The sequence below is a fragment of the Nomascus leucogenys genome, chromosome 3 (assembly GCF_006542625.1).
Source record: "Nomascus leucogenys isolate Asia chromosome 3, Asia_NLE_v1, whole genome shotgun sequence".
NCBI lineage: Eukaryota > Metazoa > Chordata > Mammalia > Primates > Hylobatidae > Nomascus > Nomascus leucogenys.
In genome coordinates, this window is record NC_044383.1 from 129848059 (window position 1) to 129868317 (window position 20259).

General features: G+C 39.4%; 1 protein-coding gene across 6 annotated transcripts in view; it reads left to right on the forward strand.

Annotated features, from left to right (window-relative positions):
* The window catches only part of PHACTR2 (phosphatase and actin regulator 2), a 289977-nt gene that overhangs the window by 262042 nt on the left and 7676 nt on the right, over positions 1-20259 (forward strand). For 4 of the 6 annotated variants that reach the window (XM_030809784.1, XM_030809788.1, XM_030809783.1 and 1 more), the window contains one exon: positions 9313-9389. In XM_030809784.1, coding sequence (XP_030665644.1) covers positions 9313-9389 — 77 coding nt within the window. Of the gene's footprint in view, positions 1-9312; positions 9394-20259 lie in introns of those variants that run through there. The other 2 variants (XM_030809782.1, XM_030809786.1) reach the window with 1 other exon arrangement.

Sequence of the window (20259 nt, forward strand, 5' to 3'; positions counted from 1 at the left end):
TCGGTCTGTATATCTGTTTTGGCACCAGTACCATGCTGTTTTGGTTACTGTAGCCTTGTAAAGTTTGTAGTCAGGTAGCAAGATGCCTCTAGCTTTGTCCTTCTTGCCCAGGATTGTATTGGATATGCGAGCTCTTTTTTGGTTCCATATGAAGTTTAAAGTAGTTTTTTCCAATTCTGTGAAGAAAGTCATTGGTAGCTTGATGGGGATAGCATTGAATCTGTAAATTACTTTGGGCAGTAAGGCCATTTTCATGATACTGATTCTTCCTATCCATGAGCATGGAATGTTTTTCCATTTGTTTGTGTCCTCTCTGATTTCCTTGAGCAGTGGTTTGTAGTTCTCCTTGAAGAGGTCCTTCATATCCCTTGTAAATTGTGTTCCTACGTATTTTATTCTCTTTGTAGCAATTGTGAATGGGAGTTCACTCATGATTTGGCTGTTTGTCTGTTATTGATGTATAGGAATGCTTGTGATTTTTGCACATTGATTTTGTATCCTGAGACTTTGCTGAAGTTGCTTATCAGCTTAAGGAGATTTTGGGCTGAGACGATGGGGTTTTCCAAATATACAGTCATGTCATCTGCAAACAGAGATAATTTGACGTCCTCTCTTCCTATTTGAATACCTTTTATTGCTTTCTCTTGCCTGATTGCCCTGGCCAGAACTTCCAATGCTATGTTGAATAGGAGTGGTGAGAGAGGGCGTCCTTGTCTTGTGCCGGTTTTCAAAGAGAATGCTTCCAGTTTTTGTCCATTCAGTATGATATTGTCTGTGGGTTTGTCATAAACAGCTCTTATTATTTTGAGATACGTTCCATCGATACCTAGTTTAGCATGAAAGGCTGTTGAATTTTGTTGAAGGCCTTTTCTGCATCTATTGAGATAATCATGTGGTTTTTGTCATTGGTTCTGTTTGTGTGATGGATTATGTTTATTGATTTGTGTATGTTGAACCAGCCTTGCATCGCAGGGATGAAGCCGACTTGATCATGGTGGATCAGCTTTTTGATGTGCTGCTGGATTGGGTTTGCCAATATTTTATTGAGGATTTTTGCACTGATGTTCATTGGGGATATTGGCCTAAAATTCTCTTTTTTTGTTGTGTCTCTGCCGGGCTTTGGTATCAGGATGATGCTGGCCTCATGAAATGAGTTAGGGAGGATTCCCTCTTTTTCTATTGATTGGGATAGTTTCAGAAGGAATGGTACCAGCTCCTCTTTGTACCTCTGGTAGAATTCAGCTGTGAATCCGTCTGGTCCTGGACTCTTTTTGGTTGGTAGGCTATTAATTATTGCCTCAATTTCAGAACTTGTTATTGGTCTATTCAGAGATTCAAATTCTTCCTGGTTTAGTCTTGGGAGGGTGTATGTGTCCAGGAATTTATCCATTTCTTCTAGATTTTCTAGTTTATTTGTGTAGAGATTTTTATAGTATCCTCTGATCATAGTTTGTGTTTCTGTGGGATCAGTGGTGATATCCCCTTTATCATTTTTTATTGTATCTATTTGATTCTTCTCTCTTTTCTTCTTTATTAGTCTTGCTGGCAGTCTATCTTGTTAATCTTTTCAAACAACCAGTTCCTGGATTCACTGATTTTTTGTAGGGTTTTTTGTGTCTCTATCTCCTTCAGTTCTGCTCCGATCTTAGTTATTTCTTGCCTTCTGCTAGCTTTTGAATGTATTTGCTCTTGCTTCTCCAGTTCTTTTAATTGTGATGTTAGGGTGTCGATTTTAGATCTCTCTTGCTTTCTCTTGTGGGCATTTAATGCTATAAATTTCCCTCTAAACACTGCTTTAGCTGTGTCCCAGAGATTCTGGTACCTTGTGTCTTTGTTCTCACTGGTTTCAAAGAACATCTTTATTTCTGCCTTCATTTCGTTATTTATCGAGTAATCATTCAGGAGCAGGTTGTTCAGTTTCCATGTAGCTGTGTGGTTTTGAGTGAGATTCTTAATCCTGAGTTCTAATTTTATTGTGCTGTGGTCTGAGAGACAGTTTGATTTCTGTTCCTTTACATTTGCTGAGGAGTGTTTTACTTCCAATTATGTTGTCAATTTTAGAATAAGTGCAATGTGGTGCCAAGAAGAATGTATATTCTGTTGATTTGGGGTGGAGAATACTGTAGATGTCTATTAGGTCCACTTGGTCCAGAGCTGAGTTCAAGTCCTGGATATCCTTGTTAATTTTCTGTCTTGTTGATCTGTCCAATACTGACAGTGGGGTGTTAAAGTCTCCCATTATTATTGTGTGAGAGTCTAAGTTTCTTTGTAAGTCTCTAAGAACTTGCTTCATGAATCTGGTGCTCCTGTATTGGATGCATATATATTTAGGATAGTTAACTCTTTTTGTTGAATTGATCCCTTCACCATTATGTAATGACCTTCTTTGTCCCTGTATATCTTTGTTGGTTTAAAGTCTGTTTTATCAGAGACCAGGATTGCAACCCCTGCTTTTTTTTTACTTTCTATTTGCTTGGTAGGTCTTCCTCCATCCCTTTATTTTTTTTATTTTTTATTTTTTTGAGCCTGAGTCTGGCTCTGTTGCCCAGGCTGGAGTTCAGTGGTGCAATCTCGGCTCACAGCAAGCTCCGCCTCCCAGGTTCACCCCATTCTCCTGCCTCAGCCTCCTGAGTAGCTGGGATTACAGGTGCCCGCCACCACGCCCAGCTAGTTTTTTGTATTTTTAGTAGAGACAGGGTTTCACTGTGTTAGCCAGGATGGTCTCGATCTCCTGACCTCGTGATCCGCCCACCTCGGCCTCCCAAAGTGCTGGGATTACAGGCGTGAGCCACTGTGCCTGGCCCATCCCTTTATTTTGAGCCTATGTGTGTCTTTGCACATGAGATAGGTCTCCTGAATACAGCACACTGATGAGTCTAGACTCTTTATCCAATTTGCCAGTCTGGGTCTTTTAATTAGGGCACTTAGCCCATTTACATTTAAGGTTAATATTGTTATGTTTGAATTTGATCCTATCATTATGATGTTAGCTGGTTATTTTGCCCGTTAGTTGATGCAGTTTCTTCCTAGCATCGGTGGTCTTTACAATTTGGCATGTTTTTGCAGTGGCTGGTACTGGTTGTTCCTTTCCATGTTTAGTGCTTCCTTCAGGAGCTCTTGTAAGACAGGCCTGGTGATGACAAAATCTCTCAGCATTTGCTTGTCTGGAAAGGATTTTATTTCTCCTTCACTTATGAAGCTTAGTTCAGCTGGATATGAAATTTTGGGCTGAAAATTCTTTTCTTTAAGAATGTTGAATATTGACCCCCACCCTCTTCTGGCTGTTAGGGTATCTGCAGAGAGATCCACTGTTAGTCTGATGGGCTTCCCTTTGTAGGTAACCCAACCTTTCTCTCTGACTGCCCTTAACATTTTTTCCTTCATTTCAACCTTGGTGAATCTGACAGTTATGTGTCTTGGGGTTGCTCTTCTCAGGGAGTATCTTTGTGGTGTATTCTCTGTATTTCCTGAATTTGAATGTTGGCCTCTCTTGCTAGGTTGGGGAAGTTCTCCTGGAAAATATCCTGAAGAGTGTTTTTCAACTTGGTTCCATTCTCCCCATCACTTTCAGGTATACCAATCAAACGTAGATTTGGTCTTTTCACATAGTCTCATATTTATTGGAGGCTTTGTTCGTTTCTTTTCACTCTTTATTCTCTAATCTTGTCTTCTCACTTTATTTCATTAATTTGATCTTCAATCACTGATATACTTTCTTCCGCTTGATTGAAGTGGCTATTGAAGCTTGTGTATGCTTCACGGAGTTCTCGTACTGTAGTTTTCAGCTCCATCAGGTCACTTAAGCTCTTCTCTACCCTGGTTGTTCTAGTTAGCCATTCATCTAACCTTTTTTCAACGTTTTTAGCTTCCTCAAAATGGGTTAGAACATGCTCCTTTAGCTCAGAGAAGTTTGTTATTACCGACCTTCTGAAGCCTACTGTGTCAACTCATCAAACTCATTCTCCGTCCAGTTTTGTTCCCTTGCTGGCGAGGAGTTGTGATCCTTTGAAGGCGAAGAGGCATTCTGGTTTTTGGAATTTTCAGCCTTTCTGCCCTGGTTTCTCCCCATCTTTGTGGTTTTATTTACCTTTAGTCTTTGATGTTGGTGACCTACAGATGGGGTTTGGGTGTGGATGTCCTTTTTGTTGATGTTGATACTATTCCTTTCTGTTTGCTCATTTTCCTTCTAACAGATAGGCCCCTCAGCTGCAGGTCTGTTGGAGTTTGCTGGAGGTCCACTCCAGGGTCTGCATTTTCAACAAATCACCTGTTGCTTCTTCCTAGCATAACCCCTAAGCTAACAGGGACTGATGAAGCAAACCTGTTACCACTCACCATTGGCCAATTTTAAACTTAGTTTCAGACATTTTTGTTTCCTTTTTCCTCTCTATAATTCTCATGATGCCAAAATTACTACATATTTGGTCTCAGTTGCTATCTCATAGAGTTTTGTTGTTGTTGTTGTTTCTACTCTAGAAATACCTAGTTTTGGCTCAGTGGCTTCCCATTGGTGTTACAACCCAGCACTGTTGGAGCTCTGATCCCCCGTAACCTCAGCCCAGCTCTTTCTATCTCATGTCTTTCAACAAAATCAGTCCCAGACTGGGTCTGGTGGCTCATGGCTGTAATCCCAACACTTTGGGTAGGCCAAGGCAGGAGGATTGCTTAAGCCCAGGAGTTCAAGACCAGCCTGGGCAACACAGCAAAACCTCATCTCCACAATTTTTTTTTTTTTAATTAGCCAGATGTGGTGGCCACACACCTATGGTCCCAGCTACTTGGGAGACTGAGGTGGGAGGGTGTCTTCAGCCTTGGAATTTGAGGCTACAATGAGCTGTGATCACACCACCTTCACTCCAGCCTGGGTGACAGAAGAAGACCCTGTCTCAAAAAAAAAAAAAAAAAAAATTAGTCCTAATTACATATATGTGAAGAATTATTAAGCCTAAAACCTGGTCTCCTTTGCAAAGAAGAGAGTTAAGTTTATTATACATGTATTTGTCTAAAGTGTCTGATTTACTTTTTTTCCTGTTTTAAACTGTCTCAGGAAATCTTTCTCTTTATTCCAAGATGAAGTAACTCTTGTAATAAAACTATGATCAATCTTCAGTGAATTTTAAAAATAAGCATTCTATTTCTTTAATTGCCTGTAGTCACATCTTTCTGGTATATTTTTTTCAAACAACTAGTCCTTACAATTTCATATCACTTCCATTGCCACATCATTCACATAACTGACTCATCATTTCTAATTATAAGCCAGCACACACAACATGCAGATCTGAAGCAATTATCCTGACAGGGGCCCAGAAGCTCATTTTAGTGGAAAGACTATAGGATCTGAGGTTAAAAGTCTTGTGTATGAGCCCCATGTTTGTCACTTAACCCTCGTCCTGTTTAGAGAAAGAAAGTGCACCTCGCTGCCAGTGCTCATTTAATTTTACATAAACACGCTCTTTGAGGCTGAAGCAAATCTGACAGATTTTCAATGTGAAAATAAAATAGAGGTCGATTGCGGTGGGTCATGCCTGTAGTCCCAGCACTTTGGGAGGCTGAAGTGGGTGGATCGCTTGAGCCTAGGAGTTTGAGACCAGCCTGGCCAACATTGCAAAATGCATCTCCACAAAAGATACAAAAAATTAGCCAGGCATGATGGCACACACCTGTAGCCCCAGCCACTCAGGAGGCTGAGGTGGGAGGATTGTTTGAACCCAGGAGGCAGAGGTTGCAGTGAGCTGAGATTGCGCCACTGCACTCCAACCTGAATGACAGAGTGAGACCCTGTCTCAAGTAAATAAATAAAAAAATATTTTTTTGGATATAAATAAATAATAAAATATGTTCTTGGAGTTGTTTCTAAATAGAACATCAAAATCATGTATTTTGGAAAAATCAGATTCATCGAACGATTTTTTGGCCAACAACTGTTTGAGAATGATGTTAACATCACACATAGAAATGCTGTGTTTTCTAGGATTTGACATTTTCAGCAATCGAGAAATACTGTATTTTGTAAATGGGAATACCACTACTAAAACCATAATGCTATAAATAGAATGATGTCTTTTGTTTCCGAAGTCGATATACTAGAGCATTGCGAAAATAAAAGCAAGATATTTCATGGCAAACTTATCCTGAGATAAACAACTGCAGCCATTAGTGCTGCCAGGCAAGTATTCTCAGGGCAACCAGGAAAAGGGTTAATGCGCATCTCTCTCTAGCAAGTCATGTGACCCCTCTAAGCCTCCATTGTATCAGCTGTAAGGTAAAAAAAGCCTTGGAATCGATTTCAGATTATCAACTGCTTTTTAACAAACCCGCCCAGAATTTAGTGGCTTTTAAAACAGCTATTTATTTTGCTCTCAATTCTGAGTTAGGAATTTGGGTAGGGCTCAGCCCAGCAGTTTGTTTCGGATCCCTGTGGCATCAGGTGAGATGCTGGGTTAGATAATTCACTTCCAAGATAGCTTCTTCACTAACCGTCGGTGCCTTTTGCTCCTTGGCCTCTCTCTCTCTATCTACCCAGCATCTTAACCTCCAGGGCCTTTCCCTGTATCTTGGGTTTCTCACAGCATGGTTTTCTGAGAGTAGTCACTTTTTTTTACATGGCAGCTGGCTTTAAAGTAGCAAGAAGCAAAAGGTGCCAGGCTAGTTAAGGGCTACATCAGAGTGGCACATATCACCTCTACTGTGTGCATTTGTTGAAAGTGGTTACAGGACTCACCCAGAGTCAAGGCTGGAGAGATAGACTTCGCCTCTTGATGGGGGAATAGCAAAGTGACATTGCAGATGAGTGTGTAGGATGCGCCTGTAAATAGTAAACTGTCTCTCTTTATGCATATGTATATGGTCATCAGTGAATTATAAATTTTATTAATATGACGGATGGATAGCACACAATTTACAATTGTAATGTTTTGTAAATTCCATATCTCAGTTGATTCTCACAGAATGCTTTCATTGATTTTTGCCGTACTCTTAGATCAGTAGTAGCCAACCTACTATTGCAAATAAGGACTTTATCTAATTCATGGTTAAGTCAACTTCAGTGGCATTATCTTCTTTCATTCCAGTGGCCTCTTCATAAATAAAAATGAGAGAATTGTTAATCCCAATCACAAACTAGAATAATTTGTTTTTCAAGAGGCTCATAATAATGACATTTTATTGACTCTACAGTGTACAAAGCACTTTCAAATATGCTCTTGATTAATTCTCATGATATTGTGAAGAATTTCCTCCTGGTTTTCCAGATAAGAAAACTGAGGTTTGGAGTGAAGTGACTCACTAAGGGTCACACTGCTAATGAGGGCATAGCCAAGACTAGAATCCCTGTCTTCTGACTCCAAGTGTACCGCTTTTCACTTCCTCTGCTGAAACCTTACATTTGGAGAAGAAATTTAAAATGAACATCAAGACAGGATTCTCTGCCACTATTCAAATTAAAATACCTCCTTTCAGCTGGGCACGATGGCTCATGCCTGTAATCCCAGCACTTTGGGAGGCTGAGGCGGGCAGATCACAAAGTCAGGAGTTTGAGACCAGCCTGGTCAACATGGTGAAACCTCGTCTCTACTAAAAATACAAAAAATTAGCCGGGCATGGTGGTGCATGCATGTAATCCCAGCTGCTTGGGAGGCTGAGGCAGGAGAATCACTTGAACCCGGGAGGCGGAGGTTGCAGTGAGCCAAGATCACGCCACTGCACTCCAGCCTGGGTGACAAGAGCGAAACTCTGTCTCAAAAAAAAAAAAAACCTCCTTTCAAGGAAGAATGTTTTATAGATGTTAATTGGCGAGTGGTATAGAGCAGCCTCACTCTTTCTCCGGTTCTAGGCATCAGTTTTTGCAGTAAGCAAAAGTGTCCTCACTGTTGATCGGACTGGTAAGACAAACTGGACAGCCATGTCACAGAGGATTTAGGCTCACACATATTTCTCTGCTTGCTTCTTCATTTCCAAAAGTCAGTAGCAAGCATTATTGTCACAGTTCCTAGTCACAGGTTCCCCATAGAAACTACAGGGGCTGAGGAATATATCTGGGGAGAAGAGACAATCTGTGACATGGGCTTAAATATAGCATTGAAAGGAGTGTTGAGGGAAAGGCTCATGTATTGCAGAATGATGGTTAGTTACGAGAGAGAGCCAGAGAGAGGCCTCAGGGCTTTTTTCTGTCTGTTCCCTTTCCTAAAATTTATTATTTTCCAACCACAAAGAAGACTTTTTATCTCCCAGTGAAGTCACTCCCTGTGACTTATCATTCTTAGTTTTGGCTGAAGAGTCCATTTTGCCTGGAGGTTACAGGGGTGTTTTTATTAGCACCTTTTTAAAAACGTGAGTAAAACATTCTTTGTAGAGAAGTTAGGAAATAAAAATAAGCAAAAATTTGAAACCACAAACCATCTATAATCCTGCCACTATTTGTTAACAGATAACTAATGTTAACATTTCAGTCAGAATGGCCTGAGCATCCCCTCAAATACCAAAAATTACGTGACGTGGATTATGTGTTCTTTAAATAGCAACGCATTCTATTTGATATTTTCTTTGGGTAGCTTTAAGGATTATGCTGAAATTATAAGTTCTATTTCTATAAACTTTCAATATTAAAGAATATATAAGTGACTGCTTTCTCAGTAGCTGTCTGGCAGCTAGTCAAAGCCATGTTGTTGTGGGCAATATTCAATGCAGAACTTTCCATAGGAAAATGGTATTACTTCTCAGAAAATGTTATGACCCGCACTTTCCTTGTGGTCATCGTGGGTGGGGGATGTTCCGTGTGACTCATAGACCAGGCTCAAGGATGAGTTTAGCAAAGGCCCCCTCCCACTCCCCGTTGCCAAGAGCACTTAAAGGAAGTCTATCATGGTTTTAGTTTGGCTATAGTATGATATTATATTTATTACACCTTAAAAGAATGTCTAAGCTTGGTATGGTGGCTCATGCCTGTAATCTCAGCACTTTGAGAAACTGAGGCGAGAGGATCACTTGAGCCTAGAAGTTCGAGATCAGCCTGGGCAACATCTTGAGACTGTGTCTCTACAAAAAAAATTTTTTTAATTAGCTGAGCGTGGTGGCGCACACCTGTGATCCGAGCTACTGGGAATGCTGAATTGGGAGGATCACTTGAGCCCAGGAGTTTAAGGCTGCAATGAGCCATATCTCACCACTCCACTCCAGCTTGGGTGACAGAGTAAGACTCTATCTCTAAAAAAAAATAAATAAATAAAGGTCTGCTTCATTGATGCTGTATATGCTGGGGCAATATATGACCTAAATAACGATTCTGTTTATCTATTTTTTTTTCCTGTTTAGGCAGCAATAAGGAAAGAACTAAATGAATTTAAAAGCACAGAAATGGAAGTTCATGAAGAGAGTCGACAGTTTACAAGGTAGGTGACAAAATGCAGTTTAGAAATTGAAAATGCTTAAGATGTGATCCCATGTTAAGTTGGTTAAAAAAAATTTCTTACAATGGTAAATTTTATGATAGGTATATTTTATCACAGTTAAAAAACGTTTTTAAACAGTTTGGCTTAAAACCATCTTATGAACATTCCCGCTTCTCTCACATTCATCCTTGTTTGCTTTTTAAGAACCTAATAGTCAATGTGACAGTTTTAAAGATATGACTAGATAAGATTGTAAATTTCTAGAACTTCATCATAAACTCAGCTATCTCCTTCAAGAACACTAAAACTAATCATGCTGAATAAGAATTTCTAAAATTAAATCTTTTCTTTCAAGGAAGTCTGAATCATTTCGTAGGACTACATTTTGGTTCCTTTCTTCATTTTTTTCTGGGCCTGAAGACATCGTTTATTCTGCTCTTGAACAGACTTAGTTGAAGTTGTATGCCCAGAACAGATGCTGGCGAGAGTCAGTGTGGGCACATACATAACACTTTGGTTTCACAATAGACATAACATAGGATTGAAGCTGACTTTTCAGAAGATGTAACTTTAGAATGGGAATCCTGATTTTACTGGTGCCGAAGGAGATCGCTATCATCTTACCATTTTCCCCCCAGTCCCCTTCGGTTTCTTTCACAGGTTACCTAATCCGGAAGGGACCTGAGTGATCATATAGTCTGACCCCTTCACTTCACAGGTGTTCTGTTTATTTCTGTCTTAAGGATGAACGTATTTTGCTCATATAACAGGTGTGTTTCTAAAAATTTGCAAGCAAATCAAATCTTTAAAAATCGAATCAATAAAAAATACCAGGATAGATGATCAATGACATGAAGAAGATCATGATAGGTCTTCATGGAAAACAAATATTAATCCCCTAAGCTACAGCCGTACATCCTGGTGCCACTGTTCCTGCAGTCCGGGTGATGATGGTACTGTGTGCTGGGAGCATGTCACAATATAAAGGAAGTTGCTGTATAACCTCCAACTTTAACAGCAAACTTCCCTGAAATTGATGGGGGAGTAGTGAGGTCTGTTATCATAGACTTGCTCCACAGCTTTTCTTCCTATCTTACTGTCTTGCGTGCCAGAGAAACTCCCCTTTCTTTCAGGGTTACAGTCGGCCTTCCGTATCTATGGGTTCCCCATCTGTGGAGTCAACTGACCACAATCCAAATTTGTTTTGTTTTGTTTTGTTTGAGACAGAGTCTCGCTCTGTCACCCAGGCTGGGGTGCAGTGACGCAATCTCAGCTTACTGCAACCTCCACCTCACGGGTTCAAGCGATTCTCCTGCATCAGCCTCCCAAGTAGCTGGGATTACAGGCATGTGCCACCATACCTGGCTAATTTTTGTATTAATAGCAGAGACAGGGTTTCACCACGTTGGTCCAGCTGGTCTCAAACTCCTAACCTCGAGTGATCCACCTGCCTCAGCCTCCTAAAATGCTGGGATTACAGGCATAAGCCACCACACCCAGCCCAAAATATTTTTTAAAACAAATACAAAATAACACCACAACAATAAAAATAACACAGATCATAAAACGATACTGTATAATAATATTTATACAGCATTTACATGGTATTAGGTAGTATAAGTAATCTAAAGATTATTTAAAGTATACAAGAGGATGGGTGTAGGTTGTGTGTAAATTCTACACCATTTTATATCAGAGACTTGAGGAATCCATGGATTTTGGTATCTGAAGGGGTCCTGGAATGAATCCCCTGCAGACACCAAGAGCTGAATGTACTTCTTTATTTTTTTATTTCCTCCTATATCATTTGTTTGTATATACGTGTAGAGCGTTCCAACATCCTGAATGGATTTTTATCTATTTGAGGTCTTTATTCTATCATAATCTACTCTGAGACCAACAACATGTCCCTATCAAGCCAGACATTTTTGTCCCCCTCTTTTCTCCCTTCCACTTCTAGGGTCGGGAAAAATGTATGCTAAAATGTGACACCTGTAGTTGCTCTTCTGAAGTAAAGTTGGTTATTAAAAGGTGGCTGAATATTTTGAGTGACATCATGCTGGCTAGGGCCTCCGGGCAACTGGGAAGATGGAGTGCTTGGTGCAGTTGAGTCCTGACCCCTGAGCTGCAGTGACTGCACTCAACCCACACATTATCATTTGGGATAGTTTTGCTTCTGCATAGTTTTCCTAGAAGTTGGAGTATCTGATAGCCTTATCTTCATTTGATAGCATGATATAAAGAATAAATAACAGTCAAAAAGAATCAAATTTTAAAAGTACATTTTTATGGAAGTTCTCATTTTATGAAAAATAAATATTTATACTAAAAGAGGTTCTTTCTATTCTGTTGTACTCTATATGAAGAAGTACAATAAAATTAGAGTACAGGGAGAGGTAAGGGTCATTTTGTTTTTGGGGGGGTATTTTTTGTTTTTTGTTTGTTTGTTTGTTTGTGTTTTTAGTAGAGATGAGGTCTTGGTATGTTGCCCAGGCTGGTCTTGAACTCCTGAGCTCAAGCGATCCTCCCAAAGTGTTGTGATTACAGGCATGAGCCACTGCACCTGGCCTCTTTTTTATATATGTATTTGTATGTACAAAAATAATATATTCTAATTAAGCATTCAAGCAATACAAAATTCTGTTAAGTATAAATGAAAACCCTTCACTCCTTTCCCAACCTTATTTCTGTTCTCACAGGTATCCACTAGTAAAATCTTGATGTAGATCCTTTTAGATGTTTTTCCATGCATTTATAAACGTGTGTGTGTGTACATATATATATATATATAAAATATGTGTATGTACATATATGCATTTATATGCACCCTCTCTCACACATAAACACAGCATCTAAGAAATCTTTCTATAATAATATATATCTCATTCAGCTGGATGCGGTGGCTCAGGCCTGTATTCCCAGCACTTGGGGAGGCCAAGGTGGGCAGATCATTTGAGCTCAGGAGTTCGAGACCAGCCTGGACAACATAGCAAACCCTGTCTCTACTAAAAATACAAAAATTAGATGAGTGTAGTGGCTCACACCTGTAGTCCCAGCTACTTGGTAGGCTGAGGTGGGAGGATCACTTGATCCCAGGAGGCAGAGGTTGCAGTGAGCCCAGATCACACCACTGCACTCCAGCCTGGGCAACAGAGAGAGAGCCTGTCTCAAAAAAAAAATTATGTATATATTTGTGTGTATCTATATATATATTTCATTTGAATGACTGACATTTCATAGATAATATGCCAAAAAGTCATTGAACAATTACACCATTGATGGATGTTTATGGAGTTTTCAGTTTTTCATTATTAAAACAATGTTGCCTTGACTTTCTTTATGCATATATCTTTGTGCACACATGCCAGTATTTCTGTGGTAGTCCCATTAGTGGATTTGCTAGGTTTCTGGACATATACATTTTGCGTTTTGGAATAAACTATTCCATTATCCTCCAAAAAGAGCACTTAGTTTACAGATCTACAGTTTAAGAGCATGGCTAGTCTACTCACTCGCCCTCATCAGCATTTGGGAGGAGAGGGATATGGTCGAGAGGTTTATATTCTAAAGGATGAACAATAATACCCCATTTCATTGATTTCTATTAGATTGGGCATCTTAACATATCTTTATTGATCACTTATTTTTTATTATTTGATTTGACTATCTAAAACTTCTGACCAGCTGAGGCAGGAGGATTGCTTAGCCCAGGAGTTCTCTACCAGCCTGGTCAACATAGTGAGACCCCATCTCTAGAAAAAATTTTAAAAATTAGCTTAGCATGGTGGCGCTTGCATGTAGTCTCAGCTACTTGGGTGGCTGAGGTGAGAGAATCGCCTGAGCCCAGGAAATTGAGGCTGCAGTGAGGCATGGCTACACCACTGCACTCCAGCCTGGGTGACAAAGCGAGACCCTGTCTCAAAAAAAAAAAAAAAAAATTATGTGATCAATTTTTTGGGTAGTTGTTTGTCTTTTATGTGGATTGGTAACATCTCCTTAGATATCATGGATATCAACCCTTTATTGCATATGTTGCAATATTTTTCTCCAATTTGTTGTTAACTTTTAAACTTTTTAATGGTATTTTGTTTAAAGTTTTGTATATTCAAATCTATCTGTATTGTTATGTTTTACTTCATTGTTTTGTGTCTTATGGACGGAGGAGGCCAAGAGTATAAAACTTTATTTTTACCTGTTATATATGCTTTGGAGAGGTGCATTTATTTGTGTGTATGATTCAGAAAGTAAACTAACTTTACTTTTTTCTAAATCAGTAGTTGATTCTCTCGATGCCACTTATTTCCCTGTGGATGTGAAATTCTCTTTTCATATACACATCGGTCAATTTCTGGATTGCTTATTATGTTCTAATGAGCTGTTTGTCTATCCCTGTCTATATCCTACTGTTTAATTTGGGTAGATTTGTAGTGTACTTTTATATTTGATGGGGCATTTTTTTCACCCTCAAAATTCTATTGGCTATTTTTTTTATTTACTCATCTAGAGAAATTTAGTATATGCTTCTTGTATTTCATAAAAGTCTATTGATATTTTTATTTCTTATGTAAATATAAACAGATGCAAATATATAAGCTTTTGCGGAGAGTAACAGCTGATATCAAGGGTAAACTTTAAAAGTTCTCCAAAACATAAATTGATTAACACTCTTTAATACCTTTCCAGGTAAGGAAAAATTAAATATTCATATCACCAAAATAAATATGCTTTGCTTAAGTATTCTTAAACCTTGGCAGTAAAGCAAATGTTACTGCTATTTTTTCCATTAACTTATGACATCATTCGAGATATATTCCAGTAGGGATATAGTTTGGCCCCAAGACATAAAAATAATGCTTATGATTTTCAAGCTGTTTTCAGTAATTCTTTTAAGGGGAAGAAGTTCTGGTAATCACTACTCTTTCTAATAAAAATAATACAAAAACATGATCCAGTTTTACATTTAGCAAATTGTTCATAAAAAAGGTGGTGGCACTCTTAGCACCAGCCTCTCTTGGGGAAAATAAACACCTTATGAATCATTACCTTGACCTTTAAATGCAACCTAGATACACAGCAGCTCTCCTGTCCTCTTATTAGCATGAGACATTGTCTCCTTATACCAAGTAAGGCTTCCCTTCAAAACCTCAATCTGTGAACTCCTTGCAGATTTGGGGTGGTTAATAAATGGGCTGACTCCTCTTCTCGGGCACCTCTTTGTCTAGAGGCCATTTCCAACACAGTGATGTACTGGTGTACAATGGAAGGACCCACTTCTGTATATAGCTTCCTTTGCTTCTCTATCTCCGGAGAGAGACACAAGCTGGTGGCCAAGGGCAGGCATGGGAGGGAGACTTCTCACAGCTCACCCTTTTGAACCTTTTGAATTTTTGAAAGATTATGAATATATTACCTAGTCAAAAACAAACATTTAAAAGAAAAAATAAAGAATCCATTCTCTAAGTCCTTGTTTCTGTAAATGAAGATTCCATCATGGTGGCTTTTCTTGACTAATGTGTTGGCACTAATATTAATCGTGACACTTCCACGTCTTGTGCTCTGAGGAGGTACCTCTGATACTTCCGTGATGGAATACATTCCATGACATGTTTGGTCTGTAGTGATGAAGAACTGTGGTGGTCTACTCTTTCATCTAATTCTCCCAGTTTCTCCCAGTATTTTCCAGATGGTGCCCTGGAATTGGAATGGATTCTAGGGCTGTACAAGAAGGGTAGGGACAAATGGTCCCCACAAGAAGTCGTCCTGTGACCCGATAGGTACCAAGCCCTAACCTCAGTTGCTTAGACCTTGCTGCTCACTTCAACCTCAACAGTGCCCACTCAGCCCACTGTTCAAAACCCAAATGTCCATTTGAGGGTGATAAATCATTAGATAGTATCATTGCATTCTCGAAGGAGACGAACATGGCAAACAAAAGCCACTTCCTTTTCCATAGTAGATGGAATTTCTACAATATAAAATAACTCTCTAAATTCTAAAGACAAATTGCATGAAAGGCCAAATTTTACTTAAGTTCTAAACTGTAAAGTAGTTACAGCTGAGTGGTAAGATTTTGAGTAATTTTAATTTTCCTCTGGATATTCTCTGTTTTCCCAACAGAGAAAGTGTTAACATGTATCAGATTTCTTATCAAGAGAGAATATCACTTTTTAAAAATAAACTTCTCATTTTGTAAATGATGACACTTTTGGAATATACAAAATAGTTTCATATTTGTATCAGCTTTTAAATTATTTACTTCTTATATTAAGGAGTCTTACTGAAGACTCATAGAATCATTGAATTGAGGCTCTTAGAGTTAAAATGAGCCTCAAGAGATCATCGGCACACTGTCAAGTGGGAAAGTCAGGATATTGACTAACTATAGCAGCAGTATATTTTATTTAAAATTCAGATGCCTGGAAATAAAGATTAGGAAATAACTTCAAAAATTCTTAGTGCTTTATTATAGAGTGGGGTTATAGTAATCTTCTTTTCTCTACTTTTCAAATTTTCTTAATGGTAAGAAGTTTTTCTTCATGTTGAGAAGTTTCTTAATGCTGAGAAGTTTTCTCATGTTGAGACTGAGATATTCACATACAGTGACCCTTGAACAACCTGGATGTTAGCAGCACTGATCCCCACTCACAGTCAAAAATCCACGTATAACTTTTGACTCTCCCAAAACTTAACTACTAAAACCTACTGGTGACTGGAATCCTTATTGATAACATAGTCAATCAACACATATTTTGTATGTTACATGTGTTATGTACTATGTTCTTACAGTAAAGTAGGTTACAGGAAAGAAAATGTTACTTTAAAAATCATAAGGAGGACAGGCACAGTGACTCATGCCTGTAATCCCAGTACTTTGGGAGGCCGTGGCCAGAGGATCACATGAGGTCAGGAGTTCGAGACGAGCTTGGCCAACATGGAGAATCCCTGTCTCTACTAACAATACAAAAATTAGCTGGGTGTGGTGGTACACATCTGTAATGCCAGCTACTTGGGAGACTGAGGCACAAGAATTGCTTGAACCTGGAAGGTGAAGGTTGAAGTGAGCTGAGATCGCCTAGGCAACAGAGTGAGAATCTGTCTCAATAATAATAATAATAATAATAAATCATAAGGAAGAGAAAACATATTTACTATTCATTAAGTGGAATCGGATCATCATAAAGGTCTTCATCCTCATCATCTTCATATTGAATAGGCTGAGGAGAAGGAGGGGGTTGGTCTCGCTGTTTCAGGGGTGGCAGAGGTGGAAGAACATCCATGTATAAGTGGATTCATGCAGTTCAAACCCATGTTATTCAAGGGTCAATTGTATATATGTATGGACACATACACATACACACATACTTTTTTTTTTTTTTTTGAGATGAAGTCTCACTCTGTCGCCCAGGCTGGAGTGCAGTGGCGTGATTTCGGCTCACTGCAAGCTCTGCCTCCCAGGTTCATGCCATTCTCCTGCCTCAGCCTCCTGAGTAGCTGGGACTATAGGCGCCCGCCACTATGCCTGGCTAATTTTGTGTATTTTTGGTAGAGACGGGGTTTCACGGTGCTAGCCAGGATGGTCCTAATCTCCTGACCTCGTGATCTGCCCGCCTCGGCCTCCCAAAGTGCTGGGATTACAGGCGTGAGCCACCGCGGCCGGCCCGTATACGTATTTTTTAAAGCAATGATCTCATTCTATACTTTCTTGAGGTATTACTATCCTATGTGGGTTTACAGTTAAAGTAAACCACACTTTCAGCTTCTAGATATACTTATCAAAATATGACATCACAGGAACTATACTTGAAACTGCAATGAAAATTAATAAGGGGTCCTCCACCAAGGAATGGAAAGGCTGCTTTTGTAGTGGCACTGCCTTTCATGGATACTCCATTTACTTGCTACCTGGACAGAAATTAAAAGAGTTGCAAAATGCTGCTTTAACTACTACCAGAGTTGAAAGCAAGGCTCAGTATTGGGAATGATAAGAGCCCAGCCAGTGTGTGGTCTAGCCTCTCAGGTAGAACAAGGAGCTGTAATTTAAGAGAGCCTCTTCCTTTGTTTAACTTAAGTGTATGTACGGGAGGATCCCCTGAGCCCCAGAGTTCCAGGCAGCAGTGAGCTATGATCCGGCCACTGCACTCCAGCCAGATGACAAAGCCAGACCCTGTCTCTTTAAAAAAATAAATAAATAAAATTTAAAAATAATAAGTGTAGGTGGCATGACAATGAAACTCTTTTAAAGAAAAGGGGAATGAATTATTTAGGAGTTTTATATCTATCAAGTAGGGAAGTACAGGAAAGTAATATTTTACCTTTGTGAGTAATTATATATTTTATGTTATGTGAATAAATTTACAGGAAGGGCTGGGTGCAGTGGCTCATGCCTTTAATCCCAGCACTTTGGGAGGTTGAGGTAGGTAGATCACCTGAGGTCAGGGGTTCAAGACCAGCCTGGCCAACATGGTGAACCCTGTCTCTACTAAAAATACAAAAATTAGCCGGGCATGGTGGTACATGCCTGTAATCCCAGCTACTCTGGAGGCTAAGGCAGGAGAATCACTTGAACCTGGGAGGCTGAGGCTGCAGTGAACCAAGATTGCACCACTACACGCCAGCCTAGGCAAAAGAGCAAGACTCTGTCTCAAAAAAAAAAAAAAAAAAAGAATTTATAGGAAGATGAATAATTTTTTAAAATTAAATTATAAAGGAACCACCTTTATTGAAATCATTATCTTTATCTGAATTCCATAACTTAAAAATAGCTTTTCCCCCATTCCCTCCCTCTCAACAGTATGAAAATAAGAAAAAATGTATTACAGTTTTAAAAGAAAGAAGAAAATATGTATGACTTTAGATTGGAGTCTCAGGAAAGTTCTGAAAAGAGGGTGGACAAAAAGCTTCAGTATCCCTAGGTCACAGTAAATCTATTTATTGCTCCACCAACTTGAAGCCTAAAGCCAAAACTGTCATGCTGTCACATAGACAAACTTCTCAAGAGGTAAAGCTGAACTTCTCCTACTTTAAAATGAATGCAAAACTACCGAGAAATAACAAACTGAAGAGTATTTTGCATTTTCAGTACCTCTAACCACAGCGTTTTAGAGCTGAATTTGAAGATAAGTTGACTAATTTAAACAGGATATAAGTGTCATTTTCAGATTGGATAGAGCAGGAAAATACATGGCTTTTTTTTCCTTCTGGTTGTTACTTTTTACCAAATCTGGGCAATCTATCTAAAGAGAGGCATAGTTCTGACCTTTGGCTTTGTCAGCACATTATTGCATGCATGGTATCGATTGGTCACCTTCTTTTCCTAGCCAGCCCTTGAAGCTGTGTTGGTGGCCTGTGACCTTCCAATACAATCCAGACTGTGGAACTCACTGTGTACTGGGATCCATAGGCAAATGGTGTGTGCAGGGAAAAAAAAAAATCTTACACTGTCCTCAGTCATTTTTGAAAATTAAATGCAAAATACTTTCCAGGATAATACCTGGCTTTCAAAGATTATCTCTTCTGGCCGGGTGCAGTGGCTCATGCCTGTCATCCCAGCACTTTGGGAGGCTGAGGCAGGAGGATCGCTTGAGGCCAGGAGTTCAAGACCAGCCTGGCCAACATAGCACAACGCTGTCTCTACAAAAAATACAAAAATAAGCCAAGTGTGGTGGCGGGTGCCTGTATTCCCAGCTACTTGGGAGGCTGAAGCAGGAGGATCTCCTGAATCCAGGAGGCAGGGGTTGCAGTGAACCGAGATCACGCCACTGCACTCCAGACTGTGTGACAGAGTGAGATGTTGTCCCCCCCACCCCCCAAAAAAGAAGATTCTCTCTTCTGGTCCATTGACTACTCCCTTTGTTATCCAACCCAAAATTTCATTTACCTTCTTCATCCTGCAGACATTACCAATGGAGAGAGAAAACATCAGGTTTCCTTATCCTTGCCCCTTGAATTCAAGATTAGATGAATATCTGAAGATTAGGACACTGTGGAATGTTTGGTACGCAAAGCCCAGCAGATTTGGTGAGGGCTAAATAATTGCTAAATTAGATGAGCTTTTAACTACTTTTTAGAAAAGCTGAACCTAAGAAAGATAGACCTTTGGTAGCTCATGGTGTGAGGGTCCTGGAGGTACAATGCACCATGTTGTCAGGGCTCCCTGGGTTCCTGCTCCCTTTCTGGAGTATGGACAATGCTGGTGTGCCCTGTTCAGAGGGAGATGCTGCTGCTAGTTTGGGATATCACTGGATGGGCTCTTCGAGTCATTGTGAAAAGTTTGAGAATAGACTGTAGCAATCAAAGTGTGACCTGAGAAGGTGGAACAGGAATTTTCTCTGGTCAAAATTGATCAAAACTTGAATGGATAATGAAATTGTGGTATACATACACAATGGAATACTACTCAGCCACAAGAAAGAATGAAATTCTGTCATTTACAGCAGCATGGATGAACCTGGAGGATGTTATGTTATGTGAAATAAGGCAGGCACAGAAAGATAAACACCACACATTCTCACTTACACGTAGAAGCTAAAAAGTTGATCTCATTGAAATAGAGAGTAGACTAGTGGTTATTAGAAGATAAAGAAGGTAGGGGAAAGGAGATAGGGTGCAGCTGGTTAGCAGATACAGCTAGATGGGTGGAATAAGTTCTAGTGTTCTATAGCACTGTAGGGGGACTATAGTTAATAATTTGTTGCATATGTTCAGAAAGCTAGAAGAGAGAATTTCGAATGTTCCTGACACAAAAAAATGATAAATGTGTAGGATGATTGATTTGCTAGTTTGATCATTACACATTTTATGCCATCAAAATATCACTCTGTACCCTATAAATATGAACAATTATTATGTGTCAATTAAAAATAATAATAAA